The 24,246-nt window shown below is 56.5% G+C and overlaps 9 protein-coding genes across 9 annotated transcripts; 5 read left to right on the top strand and 4 right to left on the bottom strand.

Annotated features, from left to right (window-relative positions):
* Positions 1-43: 43 nt before the first annotated feature.
* Positions 44-2,735, top strand: B0I36DRAFT_360154 (uncharacterized protein; the record flags this gene model as incomplete). Its single annotated transcript, XM_046158257.1, has 2 exons — positions 44-985; positions 1,050-2,735. The coding sequence occupies 2 exons, from the start codon at positions 44-46 to the stop codon at positions 2,733-2,735; spliced, it is 2,628 nt and encodes an 875-aa protein (XP_046014746.1).
* Positions 2,736-5,048: 2,313 nt separating this feature from the next.
* On the bottom strand, positions 5,049-6,038 carry B0I36DRAFT_428962 (uncharacterized protein; the record flags this gene model as incomplete). The annotated part of the gene is made up of 3 exons (XM_046162476.1): positions 5,617-6,038; positions 5,153-5,412; positions 5,049-5,132 (listed from the first exon to the last, which is right to left on the bottom strand). Exons 1-3 carry the CDS (start codon positions 5,849-5,851, stop codon positions 5,049-5,051), a joined length of 579 nt encoding a protein of 192 aa, XP_046014745.1. The 5' UTR covers positions 5,852-6,038.
* Positions 6,039-6,066: 28 nt separating this feature from the next.
* Positions 6,067-7,559, top strand: B0I36DRAFT_82808 (uncharacterized protein). Its single transcript, XM_046163408.1, has 3 exons — positions 6,067-6,512; positions 6,577-6,854; positions 6,939-7,559. The coding sequence occupies exons 1-3, from the start codon at positions 6,282-6,284 to the stop codon at positions 7,513-7,515; spliced, it is 1,086 nt and encodes a 361-aa protein (XP_046014744.1). The 5' UTR covers positions 6,067-6,281; the 3' UTR covers positions 7,516-7,559.
* A 2,046-nt stretch (positions 7,560-9,605) lies between these two features.
* Positions 9,606-11,721, top strand: B0I36DRAFT_381542 (uncharacterized protein; the record flags this gene model as incomplete). Its single annotated transcript, XM_046160870.1, has 3 exons — positions 9,606-10,392; positions 10,502-10,840; positions 10,919-11,721. 3 exons carry the CDS (start codon positions 9,606-9,608, stop codon positions 11,719-11,721), a joined length of 1,929 nt encoding a protein of 642 aa, XP_046014743.1.
* Positions 11,722-12,147: 426 nt separating this feature from the next.
* Positions 12,148-14,444, top strand: B0I36DRAFT_428959 (heterokaryon incompatibility protein-domain-containing protein; the record flags this gene model as incomplete). The annotated part of the gene is made up of 3 exons (XM_046162475.1): positions 12,148-12,654; positions 12,736-12,982; positions 13,051-14,444. The coding sequence occupies 3 exons, from the start codon at positions 12,148-12,150 to the stop codon at positions 14,319-14,321; spliced, it is 2,025 nt and encodes a 674-aa protein (XP_046014742.1). The 3' UTR covers positions 14,322-14,444.
* Positions 14,445-15,230: 786 nt separating this feature from the next.
* B0I36DRAFT_316695 (uncharacterized protein) lies at positions 15,231-16,333 on the top strand. The gene has a single exon (XM_046153065.1). The coding sequence runs from the start codon at positions 15,519-15,521 to the stop codon at positions 16,116-16,118; it is 600 nt and encodes a 199-aa protein (XP_046014741.1). The 5' UTR covers positions 15,231-15,518; the 3' UTR covers positions 16,119-16,333.
* Positions 16,334-16,539: 206 nt separating this feature from the next.
* Positions 16,540-18,271, bottom strand: B0I36DRAFT_360150 (uncharacterized protein; the record flags this gene model as incomplete). The annotated part of the gene is made up of 4 exons (XM_046158256.1): positions 16,540-16,580; positions 16,811-16,846; positions 16,949-17,006; positions 17,927-18,271. The coding sequence occupies 4 exons, from the start codon at positions 18,269-18,271 to the stop codon at positions 16,540-16,542; spliced, it is 480 nt and encodes a 159-aa protein (XP_046014740.1).
* Positions 18,272-19,355: 1,084 nt separating this feature from the next.
* Positions 19,356-20,600, bottom strand: B0I36DRAFT_360149 (glycosyl hydrolase catalytic core-domain-containing protein; the record flags this gene model as incomplete). The annotated part of the gene is made up of 1 exon (XM_046158255.1): positions 19,356-20,600. The coding sequence occupies one exon, from the start codon at positions 20,598-20,600 to the stop codon at positions 19,356-19,358; it is 1,245 nt and encodes a 414-aa protein (XP_046014739.1).
* A 1,020-nt stretch (positions 20,601-21,620) lies between these two features.
* On the bottom strand, positions 21,621-23,934 carry B0I36DRAFT_316691 (glycosyl hydrolase). Its single transcript, XM_046153064.1, has one exon. The coding sequence runs from the start codon at positions 23,869-23,871 to the stop codon at positions 21,967-21,969; it is 1,905 nt and encodes a 634-aa protein (XP_046014738.1). The 5' UTR covers positions 23,872-23,934; the 3' UTR covers positions 21,621-21,966.
* Between the last annotated feature and the right edge of the window lie 312 nt (positions 23,935-24,246).

The raw sequence follows: 24,246 nt of genomic DNA, 5'->3' as shown, positions 1-24,246 counted from the left end.
CAGCGCGACCTCCCGCCCGCCCTTCTCACCACCCTCTGTGAGGATGATGAACCCGCGCAATCCTCCACTCTCCCCCATCTCCGTTGGCGGCAGCGAGTTCTCCCCTTCAGTCTATGGCGACGCTGGTCGAAGCATCAAATCACCACCAGGCTCAGTGGTCGGCTCCAACATGAACGGCTTTCCCTCCGGCGCCCGGAGCACCGGCGGCCCCAGCCCGCCCGCCAGCATTGCCAGGACCAGTTATGCCAGGAGCGAGAGCGGCCGCAGCGTGCGCGGCGAGGACACCGAAGCCGTCCTCAGCGAGCACTATGTCGCCCTCAAGCGGTACCTCACAGCAACCTCGAAAGACGGCAGGGCGCAGCCCCCCCCGAACAAGGCTCGCGACAAGCTCCTGCGTCTGTCATCCGTCCAGTTCCTCGAGCTCTCCACAGACGTCTTCGACGAGTTGATGCGCCGTCAAGCCTACGGCCGGCGACCCCCGAATGCTCCGCCCAACCAGGGCCCTCCACAATATCTCCTGCCCGAGGAGAACTTCCACCCGAAGAGGAATCAAGCGCGGCAGAAGTTGTCGACTCTCGGCCCGCCCCGGTTCCGCGACTTGGCCACAGATGTGTTCTGCGAGCTCGAGAGGAGGATACCGCGATTTGCCGGGCCTGACGTGCCCAGGATGGGCAGCGGCCCGCCGAGCAGGTCAGGCACGCCAGCGAATGGGATGCCTCCTCGTGCTATGCGCAGGCCGTCTGACGCCAGCTCCATACGGTCCGGGGTGGCACCTAGGATAAACGGAGACTACCCGCCGCCGCCGTCACCGGGTATGCCGCCGGGTGGATACGACCGCCCGATGCCAAAACAGTTCCAGAGCAATACCATTGTCCCGAATAAGAGCACAATGGTCGAGGAAGACGATGATGGGTCCGAGGAGAATGATTCTTTCAATGCCAAGCGCGAGAGCAAGAGGAGTCAGGCAAGCAATGCAATGTCCGAGGTGAGTACAGCTGTCGGTCTAGCCATTACACTTGACATCATTTACTAATTTGTGTCGTGCTCAGTCCGACAAGCGAGTGATAGACGACTACCAGAACCAAGTGCGAGAACTACGGGAGCAGCTCGAAAGCATGAGTGAGCAGCTCAAGCGCAAAGACGATGAGATGAACGACATGCTGGACGGGGAACGGTCAAGATCTATGCGACAAAAAGAATGGGATGACGCGCGCAGAGAGCTGGAGGCCAAGCTGGAAGACTCGGAGAGGCTCAACGAGACGATGCGGAACGAAATGGATCTAATGAGGAACAGCCGCGCACGAGAGATGCAGGATCTGGAGGACAAGCTCGCCAAGACCAGCATATCTGCTGCACCACAGAGCGGAGACCTTGCACGAGAGAATAACGAGCTTCGTGCGGCCCTTGAAGAGCAGCAGCGAGTTACCGAGGAAGCACGACGGGAGGCCCGCCAGTTTCTCCAAGAGATGAAGGCTCTTGCACAACAACACACGCCATCCTGGGATCGCCAGACCGAGCTTGAGGGGATGGTGGAGAACTTGGAAAAGGAGGTCAGGGACTGGCGAAGCCGTTATGCCAGGACGAAGACCCAACTGCGAAACTTGCGGACATCATCTATCGGCCTGACCATCGAGCAGGATGCGACCAAGTACCTGCAGGAACAAGGATTTATGCAAGAAGGCGGACTGGTCAAAGACGTTCACGTCACCAAATTCCAGATCTCCGTGGACGAACTGCTGCAAGGGGCGAGGAATGGGGCCCCAGAAAAGGTCATTGATCACATGAAATCTGTCGTGGTTAACGTCCGACGGATCATCAAGGACATTGAGACGTCACTACCTGCTGGGTCTGAGCTCGGCCAACCACAGATGAAGCTCAAGAGCCGAGTCTCTGCTACAGCCAACAACCTCATCACGGCATCCAAAAACTTTGCTGCCGCGGCAGGCATGTCGCCGGTTTCGCTCCTGGATGCTGCTGCCTCTCACCTGGTGGCTGCAGTAGTCGAGCTTCTGAGGACGGTCAAGATCAAGGCCACGCCAGCTGGCGAGCTCGAGGACGACGACGATGGCACGGTAACACCGGTAGATTCGACAGGCTTCTTCTCCAACCGAACGACTGCGATGTCACAACCAGATGGCACGGCAGCGATATCTGGCTTGGCGCCCGTCAGGCCGTTTCAAGGGACGCAGGGACAACGCAGTAGTGCTGTGTCATCCGCATACAGTGCCATGAGCTCTCCCAGGCAATCGTCAAATGGCAACGGCACGATGACCGGAACAAGCTCCTATGGCGGACCAGTCAACGGGTATCGGCCCGAGCAGAATGGCAACGATCTTGAGGATCTGAGGCTCTTTATCAGCGGGCAATCCGACAGTCTGGTGCAGAGCATCCAGACACTAGTCGACTATGTCCGACGCGACTCACCGATGGAGGAGATTGACGCGCAGATCAATGCAGTCGGCGATGTGGTCAACAACATCCTCTATGAGACCGAGTCGGTTGGGCGAATAGACGACATCCAAGACCGCCTTTCCGCATGCCGGCAGCGACTGTTTGAGGCGGGCGACCAGGGCAAGGACCTGGCTTCGCGTGGCTTGAAGGCTGGCGATCGCGAATGGCGCATGTGGACTCAGACACTGCCGCCGATTGCCTTTGAGCTTGCTCGCGAGACAAAGGAGCTCATGCAGAGGATCGACCGACTTGCGGACGGCGCTGCTGCCGAGGACTTTTCCTAGAAGGAGAAGGCCGCGGCAGCAAAGGACAAGCCGACGCATATGCCTGGTCAGCAGCCCCTGCCATCGCGGCGGCGTCGACGATATCAGCATTTTTCAGTTCCGCATTGCACGCGCATGTTTTACGATAGGCTCATCGAAAGGGTCAAGTCATGATACCCCCGCACGGAAGTCGGTTCACTTTTAGTCAGCAGCACGGATTTTCCGGAGAGCATTCAGCGCGCGCCCATGTCCCAAAGCCATTAGAGACGAGTTCAGCAGGGGTGGTTGGTCGGAAGGGGTTTCCAGGAACGAGGAGGAAGAAGCGAAGCACATATTGAGAGACGAGTACTCCGAGATGACGACAGCACCATAGAAATTTCTGCTTCGATGGGGATGGTGGTTTAATTTGGTCCCGTACCGCTTGAACATTGGTACTCGGACAGTTTTGTACTGAGTGGGAGGCTTGGGGGGACTTTTTCAATGACCGGAACAACAACCGGGGCTGGGATAACAGCAATACCCAATTCCCTTCTCGCAGGGATATTCGCCCAAGGCGCAAGACAAGGAACAGTCCTCGCTGAACTTCCTAGAACTGTGTTCCTGGACTGCAGCGACGATGGCTGTGGTGGCGGCCGCCCGGGCTCCCTCGATCTGCATGGATCTTGTACACTTCAAACAGTTGTTATTTTTCCACACTCATCACGGGTGTTGTTTCAGGATACAAAGGCTAGGGTTTCAAAAAAGAAAAATGGCAAAAGGCGCAGGTTGTGGCCTTGCTTTTCACTACTGCCTAGATTTGAATGATGGGAAGGGGGGGCCGAAGCAGTGACAAGAAGCTTGGTGCGTTAATGCGGCTGAGCTTGAGGCTTCTTTGCATGATGAAGGATCGATAATTGGTCGTCGAAATGCGTGGTTTGGTGAACAGCCTGCCTAGAACGAACGCATGGTCAAGCGCGCTTGCTGGCCAGTCGCTTCTTTCATATGCACGCGCGCGCGCACACACACACACACAGAGACATACGCCAGGCTTGCAGGACACTGCGGCGGCGGCGCGCAGGCCGTGGTCGTGGGGTTTTAATTCTGATCTGTGTCTTGGGGGGGTGGTACAAGGTCCGTAGCATGTGTGTGTGCACATGCCGTGAGAGAGAAAGTGTGCGTGAGTCGGACATGCACCTGGGAGACCTGTTTTTGGCGCGAGAAGAAAAAGCTGTCCCGTCGTGATATCCATGACCAAGCAGCCAGCACCGCACTGCTAGTATGCCGCCCTGGTGCTGCATACGAAGAACTGAATGGGTCTTCCTGGCATCTCGAAAAAGATGAGAAAGAAGAATTCATGGTCATGGCATAGATTGGACAGAGAGCGTTAGTTTTTTAGTCGGGTCCAGCCGGTATCGTGAGGGAGTTTGGTCATGACAACTACAACAACAAGAACCCTCCTGGTGGGTTTACACGGCCCGTTAGCTTTAATCTTTTGAATATGTCACCTCTCTCCATGTTCTTTTCTTCTGGCTTGATTCTTTATCTGTATCGGGAGACATAACACGCGGACGGATGAGCAGCGAATGATCCGTGGCAATGGAGAGACTAGGGAGAACCGCAATTCTCCGGCCTCCAGGATGAATTCCCGCGGCTCCACCACGGCGTAGACTCATACATGCGTGTATTGCCAGTGAGTGCTTGTGGAGCCAGACGCAAGCCGATCTAGGCGGGAACTTTTCGTCATGCCGTCGTCACTGTAGTTTCTCTGCCGAAGTTCGCTGTCAGGGGTTGTTCCCCGAGGCTTAAAGAACGCGAAGCTGTCTACAATTCCTCACTCAGGCTTGGTGCAGCAGATCAATAGAGATATATATACATAATGGCTGGCGAAGCACGTAGGGAAACCGCTCAAGACCTTGGTACTTACTAACGCAAGCAAACACGCATCATGCAAGCCACGCCGGACGGCCCAAACGGCACCGCTGTACCTAGGAGTCTAGGACTCGTGTGCCAGCCGCCGGAGCTAGTTTGGTGGCGCCGTTGTGGCAGGCGGCTTTGGTGCAGCACCCACACACACTTCCGACCCGGCGCCTCCCCTCCCCTTTGGCTTTGCTGGACGCCGGGTCATGCAAAGAGGAGATTAGATGTAAGTAGTGTGCTCTGTCTGGGGAGCCTGACTGGCTAGCCCTGGTGTGCCGCCGGCGGGGAGGTCGTTAGGGCTAAGGCCGAAAGGAAGCCGTGCAGCCAGAAGGGCGCAGCTACATGGTAGATGGGCAGAGTAAAATTAAAAGCGACCCAGACTCTGACGGCAGCGGCGTGTGTTAGTGCTGGGCGGTGGAGGTGCGCTTGGCGGTGAGTCTAACTGGAGGTTGATCGGGTGTTTTGTGTGGGCAGAGGCGCAGAAGGGTTGGCGCTAAAGAGATTGATGACCCGGCCGTAGGGCTACGGTACCCAGTGCTTACGTGCCCTTGGGTAGCGCAGGCACGTTCCTTGGTGGACGGGAACTTGCGCAGGGTTCTAATTACATGGCATTCTTGTCGTTCCTGTGAGAAGAAAGACTCGATACACTTGACCTGAGGACGCCGGCCGTGGTCTGGCAACCCCAAGATCTTGTCGAGATGAGACAGACAGCCGGCCCTCAGCGCTGCGCGGATCGGCCAGCCACTGTTTCGAGAGCCGTGAGGGGCGGCCTGGCCAGGATTGAGTGCCGGAGGCGGAGGCGCTAGGCAGGGAGGCAGGAGCAGCTGGGTGGGCCGTTTTGTCACTGGCGACAGGGTTCCTTCCTCAGCCGCACTCCCCTCCCTTGATTCCCGCCATGCACCACCACGACGATGCGACACTGACACTGACACTGACTGACACGTCGGTTCGCTTCTGCGTTGCCCATCTCGACACAGCAGCAGCCAGCACCAACATCATCTCTGACAACCGTCGGCGCGAGGCAACAATCTCGACTGGGCACAACACACGCTCATCTCCACAGGGACGACGACACCAACGCCAACCAGCCAGACGTCCGAGCTCCCCCAGGCTATCCAGGCCAAAGACGGACGAGACCAGACGGCACTGACGATCTGCTGGGTCCAAGCGAGAGCTGAACTGCACCCTGCAGATTCATGCCCCACGCCTGGCCACTCATTGGCAAACTCAAACCCGTCCATGTTTCTCCACGTCCAAATGGTGCCGATTCCCCTGGCCGGGCTGAACCAGTCTGCCTTGCGGCTCGATATTGCGAAGGACTCAGGCAGAGGCCGAATCAGGGCCCGGCACGCGTGCCACCGTCACACCATGTCTCGCCTTGCTTAAAATGATGCTCCCTCCCCCAGCCGCGGCGCCGCCACGACTGCCATTTGACTTTCCTTCGGCTGTCCCTGATCTCTCAGTTCCTGCTCGTGTCCCCGGAATCCTGCGTGTCCGGCGTCAAAGGGTCCTGCTCCTCACCCCTCGACGTGTTCCTCACTTGCAAAAGTTTGAGAACCGGGAACATCACTCTCTTCCACCTCCCACAACCACTGGAGCTCATCGACTTATACGGCCAATCCTTGGATCGCCAACCTCGCCGACTTACATCACCGCTGTAGCACCACCATCATGCAGCAGCCAGTCAACCAACCCGCCGCGGCCCAGCCCGCTCCCGTAACCATGATCGTGCCCAAGTATTCTGCCGATCGCGAGCCCGGCATGGAGCACATCCCCCGTCACCCCAAGGGCTTCGTCGCGATCCGCATCATCCAGCTGCTCTTCTGCGTCATCTGCATTGGCCTCTCGGGATACATCCTCGCCGTCGCTGCCTTCCCGGCCGCCGGCTTCATGATCTTTGTTGTAAGTTGACCTGAGCTAGCCACTAAGACTCCTGGCAGAAGCTGATCTGTTCTCCTCTTGATAGTGCGTTGTCACTCTCATCATGTCAATCTACAACATTGTCGCCCTTACCAAGGCCCACAAGTTGTACAACTACTGGGCGGTTCTCGCCTTTGAGATCTTCCTTTTCATCTTCTGGCTCGTCGCCTTTGCCTACATGGCCGCCACTGCCGCCATTGTTCTCGCCTACTGGGCCACATATGCCGACTACTACGACTACTACTACAGCTACAGCTACGGCGACGCCTACAAAGCCCTGGGCGCCATCATGGGCGCAGCCGCCGGCATTGGCGCCTTGACCTGGTATGTTACTGTCGACCTAATCAGTCGTGAAGCTGTAAAAGGCTGTAGACACAGTCGAGGAGCAAAAGGCTAACACGAGCAAAGGATCCTTTACTTCATTTCTCTCGTGATGAACAGCGTCTTCATCTCGCGCCACCGCTCTGTCGGTCTCCACAACACTCCTGGCGCCACCACTGCTGCGCCCGTGGCGGCGGCTGCCGCCCCTGCTGCTGGTGAGAAGGTCGAGATGCGACCCCAGCAGCCTGGCCAGATCTATCCTCAGGCCTCAGGCTACTCGCAGGCGGCTCCCGCGTATGGTGCTGGTGCCATGCCTCCCCAACAGGGCTTCTACCCGCAGCCGTCCATGTCGCCTCCTCCCCAGCAGATGTCGCCCCCGCCACAGCAGTTCCAGCAGTATCCTCCCCAGCAGTACCCCCAGCACTCTGGTCAGGCTGGCTACCCGCCTCAGCCTCAGGGACAGTATCCAGTTTCATCACCTTCCGTTGATGGGAGCTACAACCAGTCCATGCCCGCGCAGACTACCGGCGGCTCGTATGTCCAAGGCAACCCCGTCGCGTTCCCCAACAGCCACAGCGCGGCCGAGCAGCAGCCGGGTGCGCCCGTACACGAGGCGCATGGTCAGTCTTATGACCCGCATGCGCCGAAGGAGATGCAGTCTTAAGTGCCGGCAAACATGTGAGAAAGCTGAGAGAAGCCTTGGAGGATGTAATGGGAAGCCGAGAGTGATTGATAAGTGTTTGGTGACGATTTCAGATTGGAAGAGAAGAGATACCACCGTCCTTGCGAGAGGCACGAAGCAAAATAGTCAGATGAATTTCATATACCCACCCGTTTGCGCATATTGGCTCTTACCGTGAAGCCAGGTGCAGAACTCCAAGCTGGTGTTTGTGTCGTGAGAATCTGTGATCTGATTCGGTAGATCACTCCAGCGACGCGTGACGTGGTGTTGATAGGAGTCCTTACACCAATCTCGCCGAGCCTTTGCAAGAAACGTCAGCCTCCAATCAAGGGTTTTCAATGGTGGCCGGTCAGAGTGAATTAAGTACTCCCTGTGCCGTTGAGGTCCACCAAGGCGAGCATGGGCGTAGAGAGATGGTCTTGGGTATATGTCCAGGTGATGAAAGAAACTCCCTACATCGTCATACTTGACGCTAATTTTCCTCTGGGAGCGTGTAACGAGTTTGAGTGTAGAATCGGGGGCGGTTTCTGATTTCCATTGCGAGCGCGCGTAGGCACGGTGAGTATAATGATAAATATCACATGACTGTGCTTGCTGCACCCACGGGGCACACATGCCACAAGTACACGGTGAATACACAACGAGTACACCAGAACCATACAAGGTACTTTCCAATGTCAGACTTCACAGAGGACTAACAGGACTGCCTCATCCTGAACTGTTCGTGGATCGGACGAATGTGTGGATGTTCCTCTCTTGCAACGCTCTTTGCCATAAAACCCAACTAAGCTACTTGTCTGAGCCCTGTTAGGCGGTTCGACCCTGCGCTCCGTCTTTTCTTTCCCGGACATCGGTTTCACCCTGATATATCTGAGTTCCCGCCTCCAGAGAAGTTTATTCTGCTCATTTCGGACCGCCCGGACGACTGGCTGGACTGACTGGATACGATTCAAAACAAGATCAAAGGACAGCAAGGGGGAGCTCATCAAGACGTGTCGACTCAGATTTGAAGGATATAACATTGAGAGTGAAGTCTGTCCCTTTTACTGCGCCATAATAGCCCCTCGGTCAACCCCGCGCGTGTGTACGTATATATATAGTCGTTTCGAGGCCGTGTATGAGGCCGTCCCCCCGATGTTTACACCAGGTCCGGGTGGCTCAACAAAGAGGGTCCGCAACACCACGTAAAGGAAATGCAGAACACATTCGCTAGAGTCGGTGACTTTAGGATGATGAGTATACACAGCTAGAGAGATGAATTGTCTAGCACCAGCGTTCTTCCACCGAGATGGTGGTCCTGCAGGATATTTCTTGACTTTGCAAACTCATCAACCCACAAGAAATCGGATCGTCCCGCTCCGCTCGCCTCTCAGCTTCAGTATTCAGCAGGGAGTTGGACAATAGCCAAATGGGAGGTGTTTTTCCATGCATCACGTGCTATAAGTGCATGTCCCTGCACTTAGTTGGCCGACGGGGAAGTACGATATCCCCCACTTCCAGCACAACCTTGGGACCTTGGGATGACAAGCTCGGGTAGACCCGAATGGAACTCCACTCCACCCGCAAACTCAAGTGCCCCAGATTGATCCCGCGAGGCCTAGTCTGGTCTAGACCGCCATCAATGAACGTTGGCCTCCCGAGCGGACAATCTGTTTTCAGCCAACGACAAGTGTTCAGCCAGCCCGGGCCGGGCCATCTGACACACAATTCTTCAGCTCGCCTTTGGACGTGCCTGATCCGTCGGACCCCCTTCTCAAGCGGGCCTGGAGTGGAGTCGTGGCGTCCCAACTATTGGAAAGACGCATCGGGGTTTTCAGCTTAGAACATACACTCGCATACGCAAGCCCGGATGAGGGACCAAACCTCGGTCCAGCTTCTAGACTTTCAGACTTTTGAATGTATGCGGCATTTGTAAAGCTTGGGCTTTTTTTTCTTCGATACTAAATCACTCGTCCTCCTTTCCTTCGCTTCACTTTTCTCTGTTCAACTTAGCATTCTGCCTGATCTTGTTGTTCTGCCTTCCCATAAGATAATCCTACATCGAGAACAAGCCCTTGGCTGCTTTAGCCGTCATGACCTTTTCTCAAGGAGGCTTCCAGCCCGACCCCAGATTCCCCGCCCCTCACCCCAAGCGTATAGTCGTCTGCTGCGACGGCACCTGGCAGTCCTCGGTCAGCGGCATCAAGTCGGTGCCCTCCAACATAACCCGTATCGCCCGGTCCATTGCCCGCACGGGGCTCGACACCGACCATGCGCAGAACAACAAGGTGTGGGACCAGGTCGTGTACTACGACGCCGGCCTGGGCACGGGCGTCTTCAGCATCGCCGAGAAGATCAAGCAGGGCGACCTCGGCATGGGCTTTGTCGGCAACGTCATCGAGGCCTACAACTTCATCGCCCTCAACTACTCCCCCGGCGACCAGATCTTCTGCTTCGGCTTCAGCCGCGGCGCCTACACGGCCCGCGCGGTCGCGGGGCTCGTCACCGACATTGGCGTCCTAAGCCCCCGCGACATGCAGGACTTCCCGGAGCTCTTTGCGCTGTACCAGGCCAACACGGACAGCCATGGGTTTCGCAAGAGCAAGGAGTACCGCGAGTGGGTCACCGGCGTGCTCGCGGACGAGCAGCCGCCTCGGGCCCCTCCGGGGGCATACCAGGAGCCTCCCCGGTACAAGACGCCGCCGCATCGCCAGGCGCCCGAGGCCTCGCGCGTCGTCGAGGTCGTGGGCGTCTTCGACACGGTGGGCAGCCTGGGTGTGCCGGACACGCAGAGCGACGTGCTCGACTTTGGGCTCCAGGGCATCAGCAAGCTGTTTGGTGTGCCAAAGGTTGGATTCCACAATGTCTCGTTGAGTCCTTGTAAGTTTCCCCCCACCAGACAGAAACGCCTCGTTTTGAAGACGAAAGATGCGGGAGGAGATATGAGGATTAGGAGGAGGAGCTAGAGCTGACGGGCTCGAAACAACAGACATCAAGCATGCGTTCCAGGCTCTTGCCCTCGACGAGCACAGAGGGCCCTTCACGCCCACGCTATGGCATGTCCCTCCGGCTCCCGCCAAGGACTCTGACGAGCCACCTCGGTCGAAAAAGACCCTCGACCAGCTGCGCGAAGAGAGCCGTGCTGCTCTTGCCAGCGGCAACGAAGACGACATCGACCGCACCTGGGAGGCCATGATTGACTACGAGATGGAGATGCATCTCGAGGAGCTCGACTCGGATCTGCTCCAGGTCTGGTTCCCGGGCGTGCACGTCAACATTGGCGGCGGCAGCACCGACATGTTGAAGGACAAGAAGGGCGACTTTGAGCGTGAGTACACTCACTCTCTATCGCACACTGCTTGTGTGTGTTCGACGAGATCAGCTGCTGACAAAAGGTTACTTGCAGAGCTCTCCACGATAACCCTGGCATGGATGATCGAACAGGCCTCGCCCTACTTGCAGTTCAACCCCAACCTCGCCCAGACCATCGTCGAGGACCGGATGACCCTGATTACCCCGATCCTCAAGACCCTCGCACACACGCGCGCCGAGGAAGCCGCCGCGCATGAGTCCCACTGGGCCATCACCAAGGCCTTTGAGTACATCGCCTCGTCGACGCATCTGTACAAGCCCTCACACTCCCACTCCGCCACAGAGCACGCCGACATGCAGGCGCAGGCCGCCACGCTCGCGGCGGCGGCCTACCGCGCGAGCAACGGCTGGGCTACGGGTCCCATCGTCGACAGCTTCACCGGCGTTATGAAGATTGCGGGATCCGTGACCCGCACGCCAGGCCGGTACAACAAGAAGGATTCCGCGGGCAATGATATCGGGGTCACCAACGAGCAGATCCACCCTTCCGTCAAGTACCGCTTTGACAAGAGGGACGAGTGGAGCCCCGCGCTGAAAGGGTTCCAGAGGAGAGAGACCACTGTGCAAGTGCCTGGGGGCGCCGACGGGCAGACGAGGACGGAGAAGAGGTTTGAGTGGTACAATGCGGACGGCGTGAGGATCCCAGAGTATGTGATCAAGGCCGAGGACGTATTCACCAGGTACGTGGCGAACTTGGATGATACCACAGATGAGAAGAAGCAGCAAGGAGTTCCGGGGAGCGTTATTGCTGCGCCTGGCGACGGCGCTGCTTCCAGGTTCTTGGGCGGGATTGATCGTGTGCTTGGTTTGAAGACACGGGAGAGTGAACTTGTTTGAGTATGATTTGGGAGATGTTGGGGAACAAACAAAAAATCAGGCAGAAATGTACCATGCGTTGAGTCATGCCATGTGGGAAAGCAGTGCTTACGCCGCTCATCGTGGATAGCTACCTTCGTACCAGGGTGGAAGTAATGAATGATAATGGGGGTTCAGGTAGTAGAAATGGCTAGCAACCGGTCGTATTATTCCAAGACTAATTCTTAAGGAAGGAAGACATCTTCATTTTTCCTCCCCGTGATCTCATACAAGTAGTATACTTGTCTCGATCTGCGCAAACAAGGCCAAGGACAAGGGCGGGTCGCTTGTGGATTACGTTCGTAGAACACCAACCCCTGTCGGTGGCGCCTCGGCGGGGTGATCACTGCTGACGCAGAGCTTCCCTCCTAGTCTTCCTCTTCCAGATCGTCAGTCTAATCGACCGCAATGGCACCCACATACGAGTACACCAGTCTCGAGGGACCCGGTTCTATAAGAATTATCCATCTCGAGCCTGGACGCGGCGATGACACTCTCAGCTGCACCCTCGAGACCGCGGCCTTGGGAGATGGTGTCAAATACGAAGCACTGTCCTACGCCTGGGGAGACCCCAGCGACCGCCGAACAATCAAGTGCCACGGCAGAGACCTCGACATCACCACCAGTCTATTCAAAGCGCTACAGCAGTTGCGTCGGGCAAGTGAGACCCGTCTGCTTTGGGCAGATGCTGTCTGCATCAACCAGCAGGATATGGAGGAGAAGAGCGAGCAGGTCGGGCTGATGTCACAGATCTACTCCCAGCCACAAAGAGTCCTGATCTGGCTCGGCGACGACATGGTCGGTTTGGAGGGTGTACAAGAATCTCTAGAGGCAGTGCTTCGAATGATCCCGCCGGTTCATTATGATGCCGAGTCCATAAGAGAGTGCTCTCTTCGGTTTTGTCGCGAGACAGCAGTACGTACGCTCTTCAAAAGTAGCCTTCATGGAATATTTGAGACGCAATGGTAGGCGTTGCCCGAGACTAATACCGGCCAGCGGCTTACGAGAGAAGGTCGAAGTAGCGAGACCCTCTCACACCACGACTGGAGGCCAATAAACGCCCTTCTGGACAGAACGTGGTTCTCGCGCAAATGGATCGTGCAGGAGGTTTCAATGGCGTCAGGTCATGTACCGCGCATAGTCATGTGTGGTTCAATAGAGATCGCCTGGGAGACACTGTCGACAATCGCTTACGCAATGTTCACTTATGGCTTCTTCTCGCAGGCCACGAGCGAATCTCTATGTAAATCATTCTCACAACGCCTGGTATACTTCAAATTCGGCTCGCTGACCTTTTCTCATTCAAATCAGTATACGCCCCGGGTCCTTCGCCCTCGCACCACTTCTCCTGCACCGCAATCCAACCAACAATTGCCGTCGTAAACGCTTACGTTGTTCAAATGATCCAACACTTCACGACCGGCAATCTCCTCGACTGCGCCATGGCGACCTACGCTTTCAAGTGCACCGACTCTAGAGACCACATCTACTCCCTCCTCGGCCTAGCCCGTCGCGGACCATACCCCGTCACCATAGAACCAGATTACAGCAAATCCGCCGAACAAGTCCTGTTCGACTTCGCCAGATCTGTGTTGATACAAGACCAAAATCCAAATCTACTAGGTCTCGCGCCAAACAACGAGTCTGAGATAACGGGCAAGGACACGGAGAGGGGCAAGCTACCCAGCTGGGTCCCGGATTTGGTCTGTGGTGCGCCCGCGACGAGTCTTGTGGGGTTTTCGATTCGGGAGGCTGTTTTTCAAGCTGGCCTGCAGGTACCATCAGGGACCAAAACGGAAATGCAGGCTATTTACGAGGATGAGAGCAAACGTCACTTGCACGTGCAGGGCCGGATCGTTGATGTGGTGCAGGAGGTGGCGTTGTGTCCATTCCTCATTAATGTTCCGGAGGATAAAGATGTCGATGAGGATACACTCCGACGAAAGCGGGCAAAGATTTGGTTTGACGATTGCTTGAGAGTTGCTTTCAGCTATGATGGCGACGAGTATCGTCAACAAGGTGGGACTAATAACGAAGACGACTGCAATGGCGGGGAGAACGCCACTGAGACAACCGTTGGTCTAGACACAGGGGATGGCAGCACAGGTACACTGCGCCTCTGGAATCGACAAACCCCGGACGTAAAAGAGAGGTTCGCCCGCACCATGATGATGGACCACTGTGGTCTTCGCGATCCTCTCCATCCAGACACGGTGGAGGCCATGGTCGACTACGTCGGCCATGTATGCGGTTACTTCGACAAAGACTACGTTGTCTCCGATGAGGCTCTCGAAAGGATGATCGCCAGCGGAGGCATGATAGAGTTTGCCATTTTCGGCACATCAGTTACTCGTCGCTTTTGCATCAGCCGCAGTGGCCGATTCGGACAGGTTCGCACAAATACACAGAAAGGGGATTTGGTTTGTGTTGTGGTGGGAGCGCAAGTGCCTTTGGTCATCCGACCCACTGGCGGCGGTGAGGAAACGTACGAGTTGATTGGGGATTGTTATCTTGATGGGGTTATGCACGGGGAGGCTATGGAGGATCGGAGGTATAAGACAGTTGAGATTGTTTTCGTGTGACGATACTGTCGATAGAGGGGAAATACCTGAATACTTGATGATGACATCTGCGTTCTATAGTGAGGATATTGGCGTATTTACCCTTTCTTATATCTATAGAAATCCCCGAGATCTATAATGTACTCCACTACCCGCATTATATGCCTACCGATCCCTGTTACCCCTGCATCTCAGCCTTGCTACATAAACAATTGTTGACTATCTTGCCCCGCTCCACATGCTGACACGGTCAGGAGCCTCCAGCCGCCCTCACCTCTAGACACGCAATAGTTCTTGCTTGACAATGGCCCCAGGGGACTTCAAAGTGACACTGCCCGAGACACGCAACGTGTGGGAGTTTCACATGGTCACACGCGGCGTCATCATTGATGCCGAAAAATTAACGAGTCTGGACGACGCGACCGGATTGGCCATACCCTCCCTCGAGGAGATTGAACAGCGGGGCAAGACCACCGCCATCATCATTCAGCATGTGAGCCCGGACTGGCAGGCGCAGTTGGTCTCGCGGCTCAGGATCGATCCGGAGTTTTTCCACAGACACCTAGAACCCGGCCCTGACGGCGCCGACCTGTGGTCTGCAGTGTTTAGCAACACGGCGAAGCACCACGGGCTTGTTTCTGGTATGCAGGCGGACGAGCTGTCATTTCGCAGCTCTGATGGGGACCAGAGGATAGCGTTATACACGAGACGGTACTGGCACATTGATGGAGTTCTCGAGCTCGACACCACAAAGCGCTACGTGAGCTACGAAAGCCTGTTCACACCCAGCGGAAGGATCACAACGGCTCCACCAGGGCGTCGGATCTTCTACGAAGGCAGTCAAGGATGGCAGGCCAGCACGAGGATATCGTATCTCCAGCTGAGTAGGTATGTCTGTGAGCATGTAGCCCGCGCCGATCTCTTGCAAACTGCAGGGATGCTATTGCTAATATCCTGCGGGTGCTGGCAGCTCTTTTCCTTGTGGACGCTCCATTCGTTCCCCCTATCTCAGACCCAAACACCGCTCCCACGAGACTCCAGCTCCCCGTCGGGCTCCGGCGAAGCGGGATAACGATCCCCCAGGCCCTGCGAGCAGGCAGCTTCTCCCTCTTCTCCAGCCTCGAACGCTTCTTCTCGCACGCCTGGCACCTGGAGAATCTGGATCACGACGAGCTGTCCCCAGCCGCGTGGCTGTACCTCTTCGCGAGCTCCTGCTGGATGGACAACCTGGCGTTCCACACGGTTCGACTGCAGCAGCTCGCGTTCGAGGAGATCCCGACCGGGCCAAGCATTCAACAGAACACCGAGCTTCACGAGGCTAGGAGAAAGATCGCCATTCTGGCCAAGGACGTCGCAAACATGCTGCATTGGATGCCGTCTTCGGTGCGTGACGATGTAGCCAAGGCTCAACGTGAGGGCGCTTTCGTGTGGTTCCCAGACGACGCGGCGCGGCAGGTGATCAGCGAGGCAAAAGCGCTGGACCAGTTCGTCATGGACACGTTCCAGCTGCTCATGAGCACCATCAGCGTCCTGGCCGCCGAGTCGGGCCTGGACGAGGCCAGGTCCGCACAGAAGCTCATGTGGCTGGCCTCGGTATACCTGCCGCTGACGATGGTGACGGGCATCTTTGGCATGAACATCAGGGAGGTGAATGACTCACTGCTGCCCTGGTGGGCCTGCCTGCTCGCCTTGGTGGCGATGGTCGGGTTCACGGGCACGATCTTGTTCGTTTTCGACAAGATGGCGGACAGAAGGCGGGGCAACAAGGGCTATAGCATTGAGGTGCGAAAACTGTCGTTATCTTCACTGAGCCCATAAGGCTCTGATACGAGGTCTGGTGCGAGAATAGTGGAGAGAGTGCAGGGAATGAGCCAATATGGTCGTTTCTATTCGGGGATACTTTCTTCGTCACGTGAAGGAGTAGCACTTATAGAGGACTCGTGATCGACTTAGTTATCTGCCAATCCCGCGCGATTAAGGATTATCTAGGTACTTTATGAGCGCCAAGAAAGCGTCGGACGCCTTATATCAGGGCCTCATCGTCTCAGCGAGGATGTTGGAGGAAGCACCAGTGCGCGCGCTCCTGGAGAGTGAATTTGGCTGAGCGCTGCGATCGGTGCGTACTATGCTCCCCACGTTCCATCAGGATGACGAATATAGCTTGGCTATTCTCTTGGCGTGATGAGTAAGGATATAACATGAATGCGGACTGATATTTGTGCCTATACTGCAAAGTCTACTAATGCTGTACGATCTGATCTCGCTTGAAAAGCTTCAATGCTAAGGATTATGTCAATATCTACAGGGCGCTCGTCCTTCAATTCCAGCTCCCACAGTGAGAGCTATAGCATTCTTGCCTTGTCGGCATGATCCGTTCTTAATCCATACCAGTACTCAGTCTAGGTCAAACATCTCCGATCGGACCCTTCGCAAAGGTGGCCGTGGCACGAGCAGTCTAGTCCCGTCTGTTTTGGTCCCATTGAAAGCAATGTAGCTTGCCGCATACATACAGTTTGCCACATCGACCAGGGACTTGTGGAAGGTTCCTGACAAAGAAACAAAGTGTTAGTTCCGGAACCAGCCATGCAAAGGTCGTGGTTCTGCCCTACCAGCAACTGACATTTCACCAAGGAGGAAGTGTTACTTACCGAGGATGATGTACGCTGCTCTGAGTATAATGAAGATCATGGCAGCCAACGACAGACACTGCCCGAAGGTCCATTCGTTGTCCTTGCTCTCGGCATCTCCTAAAATCACTTCTCTCCGCAATGAGGAAAAGACGAAAAGCGCCAACCACATAAGAGCGCAACTCGCCAGCGAAAAGCATGACCGGAATGTGCGGGAGTCGTAGAAATCTAGCGCTTTTTGCCAGCGGGTCCTCGTTGAAGATGCGCGCCTATGACGGATGAGCAGCACAACTTCTGAGACCATCGAACACGTGGCGAACAGTATAAGAACCACCAGGGATGGATGGAACATGGCAGAAGCCAGGGGCCAGGTTACAACATAAGACAGACAGGTTGCCTTGGGCTCGGTGTTTCGATCTTCCCCCAGCACGTAATGCCCACTAGTAACAAGTATGTGACAAGGTGAAAACGCCAACAAGGAAAATAGCATGACATCCCAGAGAGAGCTGGTGCGGAATTGGTGACGGTACCAAGGGTAGAGTGCCGTAACGGACCAGACGGTTATGCAGATCTCCAGCATGACCGGATAAGCAGCCGCTTCAGCTGCATCGAGTCCGAAATTAGGTAGCGCATATGATAGTGTCATCGAGAGACAGATCGAGTAGCTCGCAAAAGCGGGCACAACAGCCTTCAATAGCCGGCCTGAAAGCTTCGCCTGCTTGCCTTGCGCAGATGAGGCTTGCATGAGCGGCTCTCCAGCATGTCTGATTATGGAGTGCTGAGATTTTGTCTTTGCCAGCCACACCGTATGCTCCTGGAGGAAGGCAAGCAAACAGAGCAGGGAAGTAATGATGGCTTGGGCAATGTATCCGGCGTATACCTAGTTGCTGATCAGTACGAAACCTTGTGGGATGTCCCATGGCCGTTCAGACTACCTAGGTACATCCGCTGTTCCTGGTTCCCCCATCTGGGCGGAATAAGCCTCAGAAAAGAACTTACGCCAATACCCCACAAGTCAGGGTCGGGCCTCCATTTGAGGCCTTTGCAGTAGTCGCTCAGGCATTGCCTACGCAGTGGAACTTCGATACCGTCTTGGAAACTCATGTTTGATGTGTGTGCCCATTGCTGGAAGACTATAAAGGGCGTGCTATCAGGTTCGATGTCCACTGGAAGCCAGGCCATAAAATAGTCGTACTGCTCCTTCTCTGGTGGCGTCCAGCTGCTGTCGCTCCGGTGTTCTTCGTACTTGAGGTCTATGTATTGCTCGGCCAAGGTACAGTTGCGCTGAAAGTCCAGAGTGGCCCATGTCAGGTTCTGCAGAGATGTGTTGAGCGTCATCGCCATCGTCATCTGATCATCTAGTCACCGAGGAACTGAATTGCTGCAAAAGATGAAGTGTTGCCATGGGGATGCCGCTTCTCCTCGCTGACTGGCTCATAGTATGGGCAAGTAATGGTGGACAGCGTGTTCTGGGGGGAGCGGCAGCGATACTAATAGGAGGCTGGCGAGGGAAGGACCTGCAATCGGCCACGGAGCGTTCCGTACAGCTCGGCTTTTGTTACTCTCATGAGGCTACAGGCCTCCTGCCTGTTGCGGCAACTAGCCTCGGGGACACTATGACGACGAGAAGTGTGCCTCCTTATACCTTCCGCACCAAACCCCGGGCTCGGGCTGTGTCAGCGTATGACTGCCGGTACGCCCCCATCCGGGAGCAGCACCCGCGGCTCTTGCCATTCGCCTGGCGTGCAGATGGCCTCCAACCCCAAGACACTTGTGTTACACGGGACTACCCGCGGGTCTGTTGGTTTGTCATAATATTGCCTGCCCCTCCAGGACCCCCAGCCTCGCTTAGCGCAGCAGTGAGAGTCTTGGAGCAAGGCGGACCCAAGGCTGTGGGTGGTCGATGGGTATGCCGAGGCGTTTTCATGACAGCCACCGACCATGAGCGGGGAGGCGAGGTCGTCGTGGCCACGGAATCATAAATTTCGCTTGGAGCCGAGTCAAGCGTTGGTAGAATATCGTGGCCAAGAGTATTCAACGGGCATGCACGAGAAAGAAGTTCGTGTAACAGCCAAAGAGCACTTAGATCACGGGCCGAAGCACTGTGAGCTTCCTGTCGAGAGACCTTCCACCGAGACCATTCACATTGCCCCGTGATTGCATCTGCTGCCTCCGCCTTCAAGGAAGAGGTATGCTTAGATGTCAACAGGTTGTAAGAGCACAACTATCTTGGTTTCTATTCGATCGGAATGTGAGGACATGAAATTCGTGATTCGTAGTATAGGGGATATCGTGAGCAGTCTAACAATCTGGGATATCTAAGAAAACAAAACAGCAGTGCGCACGTGTCCAGCACGAACACTTCCAACGATATACATCAGACACAAGAGCAACGATAAATTGCCCCCTCGTCTCCCCCCTCGCACTCTCAAATCACCAACAAGGACAAAGAAAATCCGACACAGACTGCGGCCAACAACCCCTGGACCTTGACCGAAGCTCCCAAGCTCCCGGTGTCGCCACTGCCGTCACCGCTCTGATCCCCGCCGACGCTCTCGCCAGGTGTGAAGCCATCGTCTTGCCCGCCGAGAAACATGGCGCCAATCTCAGTCAGCTTGCCGTCTCCGTCGAGCATGGCCACGGCCTCGCCGGCCCAGCCCTCCGCGTCGTCGCTGCCCTCGCGGAAGAGCCCGAACCACGAGTATCCCGACACCCAGCTGGCCTTGTCGAGATAGGGGATGGTCTGGTTGAGCATGCTCTGCGTCGCCTCGGCGTCCTGCTGGGGCAGGCCCATCTCGGTGACGATGATCTCGAGCTCGTTGCCACTGCCACCGCCGCCGCCGCCGCTGTCCCCATTGTTCTGCCTCCGCTCGTTCAACGAGCGACGCTTGCTGCCGGCCCCAACCCTCAACTCGTTACTCTCGTCACCGCCAGACGAGAGATCAGGACGGAACGAGTGCTTCGGGTCGTCGTAGAACTCGCGCAGCTGCTTCAGCCAGCCCTCGAGCCCCAGGAAGTCGCCATACCAGTGCGCGGCGACAAAGTCCGTCGGACACCCGCCGTTGTCGCCGTTGATGTCCTCGCACGCGTCGCAGAAGTCCCGGAGCCAGTCCAGGCCCCGCCCCGAGCCGGTAACCACGGGATGCGAGATGAGCCAGCGCCCGCCCTCACTAGAACCCTTGCGCAGGGGCATGATCTTGTCTACGTAGGCCTGCGCGGTGTCGCGCGGGTCCAGGCCGGAGCCGCCGGTGCTGGGCTCGCCGTCGGGCTCGTTGAAGGTGAGCAGCCGGTGGGACTGGGCGGGCGTGAGCTTGCGCAGGCGCTCGAGGTCAGAGTCGAGGTTGTCGATGCCGTGGAGCAGCGGGATGAACTCGATCTTCTTGTTGTTGGTGGCGGCGGCCTTTTCAATGTACTCGTTGGGCCACGGGGACCAGGTGTAGTACCATGCTATCGGGGAGTCGGCCTGGAGGAAAATGTTGAAGTCTTGCGTCGACGTGCCCTGGTGGATGGACAGGCCGCGCTTCGAGGTGGAGGCGGAGGTGCCGTTATTGGATGATGTGGAATTGCTGTTGCTGTCCTGCGCAGCGGTGGGTGTAGATAGGATTGCCGCGGCGGAGAGCAAAGCCAGAGCTGTTGCGCCGAGGCCGCGAGGCTGGTGATTTTGTGTCCTCATTGTGGGAGGAGGAGTAGCGCTGTGAAGAATTGATGCTATCTAAAATCAAATACACAAGCGTTGTGGGAGATGTGGATCATGTGAAGCGGTGCTGCGAAAGTTTGATGACAGACTCCGCAGAACCGCGAATGCCAAAGGCCAAAAGAATGGAACGTAGATGTGGCAGCACGGTGTGCCACGGGTTTGTTCGGAGTGGCAGTGTCAGCCAAGACGATAGCGTATGTGAGTGAACGAACGGTGTGGGTGGTTGTAGTGGTGTTGACCGCTCGGGCTGGAGGGTTGGCGGATCTTATACTGGCCCGCCCAAAGACGAGGCGGCAGTGATCTTGCCCACGACAGCGATGATGCCCGCCGAGGCTTGGGAGCACGGCACGTCACACGCAGCTGCAAGAACACGAATCAGGGGACCCTGTCACAGCAGTGCCTTTCCCTGACCGTCCAGGCCATCGTGCCTGGCTGTGCTATTGAGTTCAAGGAAACGCAGCCTGTGGGAAGCGAAAGAAGCAGGGGTCCTCTCAAGAAAATGTCCAGCTGGGCGGGTCGTTGGTGATGTCATCGCTCAGCCAAGGGTCCAGGTTCCACGTCGACCCCCTGGTCGGCCCGTCATGGTGAACCGCTAACCCAAGCACGCTCCGCACGAGTCTTTGCAGAGAGATGGGATGGTGGTCTTCTGTGCTGGTTTTCTCGTGAATATCCGACTTCTGCGTCATGGCAACACAGAGGCGCAATCTCCTGTGCGGGGCAAGAGTGTGTCGCAGACTATAGTCATGGTTTAGAGTCACTCTATTGGCCAGTCTCCGTCGTTCCTTGGTGTCACATCCATGCAAACTAGAGATAAGCTCAGACACGAATCATGTCCAGACGAGTCGCATTTCGCGCATTCACGCGGAGCCTTGATTGGGTAAAAACTGAAGCCAAGAACATTCATTTGATGCGACGGGTGCGCTTGTCTTGAGTATCGCATATGCGCAGAGGTACGAATTGGCATTCGCTGCACTGGAGTAAACATTGGGAAAAGAACCCAACTTCTTGCCGTAGGCAATTCGATCGTTCGAGATGCATGCTACACAAGCACCTCGGCACCTGGGGCGTACAAGGTTTGTGGACATAACTCCAAATTTTCCATGGAGATAGGATACATGCTGTAATAGCCCCATGCCAGAAGGGCAGCTATGTTTCATCGCTATAATAAAGATTAAAACGAGCTTATCGTGCACCGACTGCTACAAATATAGTACACATCCAATCGTTCGACTCGTCGAAACATTTTCTTGGCTCGTGACAAGACAGCAAACATGACCAGAACACTATCTTCTACTAGGCTGGAGGTCCCTACCACATCTACCGACCTTTCACCTCACCGAACTTAGTATACAAAGCTCCCCTCGTACATCATGTGCCTCTTCCTCGGCGAGGAGCTCCCCGAAGTGCCGTTCGAGCTGGTTGTGACATTGCCCAGCACCGTGCCCTGCTCGTCCTCGTACTCTGCCCACGCGGACTTGAGCGCCCAGATGGCCACGCTGACCTCTGCGCCGCTCGGCATGTTCTGGGCCTTGAGGTACGCGAGCGACAGGGGCTCGCCCTCGGGGAAGAAGAGCACCGTGGCGGCGTGCACGCCCTGGTCGACAAACACCTCGAGGATCGAGCGGTCGATGACGGCCTGCATGGACCAGTTGGCCGGCGTGCCCGCGGCGAGCACGGGGCCGGACGACGGCGCGCTTGAGGATGCGGCGGCGCTGGAGGTGGCGGTGGCGGAGGAGGAGGAGCTGCCCGAGCTCGAGGCTGTGGCCGAGTATGCGGTGCCGTTACCGCCGGGCTCGGGCGGGTTGTTGTTGTCGTTTGTCGCGTAGCTGCCAAAGTCGTAGTAGATGTCGGAGACGGAGAACTTGTCGGTGAAGAAGACGTTGTCGAAGCCGCGGACGGCGCCGCGGTTGATGAAGAAGGGCGTGTCGCCGGAGAAGTAGAAGCCCGTGTACAGCGCCTCGCCCGAGGTGGGGTTGCTAAAGGTCAGGTTGAGCGTCGTGTACTGCTGCAGCTTGGTCGTGTCGATGTTGGTCACGTTGATCTCGACGTACAGCGCCGCCGAGTCGACGCTGCTGTAGTCCACAATCACGGTGCCGTTGCCAAAGGTCGTCGAGTTGAGCTCCCTGTCCAGCACGGGGCTGATGTCGTAGACCTCGTCAACCATGACGAGACCGATGCGGGGTGCGTAGGTGAGGTAGTTGACGCGAGGCAACGTCATGGAGCTCCGCCAGCCCTCGAGATTGCCCGTGGGCACGGTCTGGGCGTACTGCCAGTTGGAAGCCCAGCCGAGGTTGATGGCGTTGCCGTCAGGGGTGTTGCCGTAGAAGTACTGCGCGGCATAGTTGTCCTTGGCGAAGTCGGTCAGGCGCGTGGCCGAGTCGAGCACGGTGAAATGCGTGCCGTTGAAGTCGCCAGGGAAATACTGCGTAATGGAGCCGCCCAATGGGGCGCCGGGCTGGACTGAGATGGCCAAGACAAACTTTGTGTCGGTCTGTTCCTTGGTCACATAGTCGCGAACAGGGATCTGGACAATGTTTGGGCACTCGTACTGAGTGCCGAGCAGACCGTGGTGGCTGAAGTTGGAGGCGTGTGTCCAAGTCTTGAGATCAGGGCTGGTGAAGAAGCCAATGACGAATTCCTGGGCGTACGAGATGACGGCTACCCAGTGATCCTCGTACCAGATGACCTTGGGGTCGCGGAACTGGGACGACTCGCTGTTGATGACCGGGTTGCCGTTGTAGTACTGGAAAGTGAAGCCGCCGTCCATTGAGTAGGCAATGGCTTGGGTCTGCGTGCCAGCCGAGTTCTTGTTGTAGTGGGCAAGCGTGGTAATGGCGACCACGCCATTCGTCTGGTTGGGGAAGAAGCCCGACGTGTTGTTGACGTCGATGACGGCACTGCCAGAGAAGACATAGGTGCTCTCCTCGGGCGGGAAGAGGGCTATGGGCTGATTGATCCAGTGGTACAGGTCCTGGCTCGTCGCGTGGCCCCAGTGCTGGTTGCCTGCCACGACGCCCGTGGGGTTGTACTGGTAGTAGATATGCCAGGTACCATTGTCATCCACGAACATGCCGTTGGGGTCGTTCATGAAGTGCTGCGGCGGCGAGAAGTGAATCTGAGGCCGCAGGTTGCCCGTATAGTTGCCCGCGATGGGAACACCCGTGGGCACTGCGGGGTTCACATAGGTGCTGACATCCTGGGCGGCAACCACGGCAGCCAACAGGCTGATGGTGGCGAGGGACAGCATGATCAAGACACTCTTCTGTTGTGTGGTGACGGCTGCGGCAGAGGTGAAAAGAAATCACAAAACCAAGAGGGCGACAATGAGTGAATGTGGCATGATTTGATTGAGCAGAATACCTTGATTAAATACCTCCAGCCATCGAGTCATCACCCTGGCTGCCGAGCAATGACAGGCACAAGGCCTGGTCGGTGAGCCCAGACGGAGTATGCCGCCAGATACATTGACTGAATGTGGGGAAATGCCCGTCGGCACACTTGCATCTACCATGCTCCTACTAGTGTGGAGATTGGGTTCGGCTCTATCGGGCTCCCCACGGGCCATGCTGCCCTGCTCAGAGTTTAAGCTGCACGATCGAAAATGTCATCATGCATGGGCCAA

The sequence above is a fragment of the Microdochium trichocladiopsis genome (genome assembly GCF_020744255.1).
Source record: "Microdochium trichocladiopsis strain MPI-CAGE-CH-0230 chromosome Unknown B0I36scaffold_3, whole genome shotgun sequence".
Lineage (NCBI taxonomy): Eukaryota > Fungi > Ascomycota > Sordariomycetes > Xylariales > Microdochiaceae > Microdochium > Microdochium trichocladiopsis.
The sequence above is the reverse complement of the archived record's forward strand: the minus strand, read 5'-3'. Positions and strand labels throughout refer to the sequence as shown.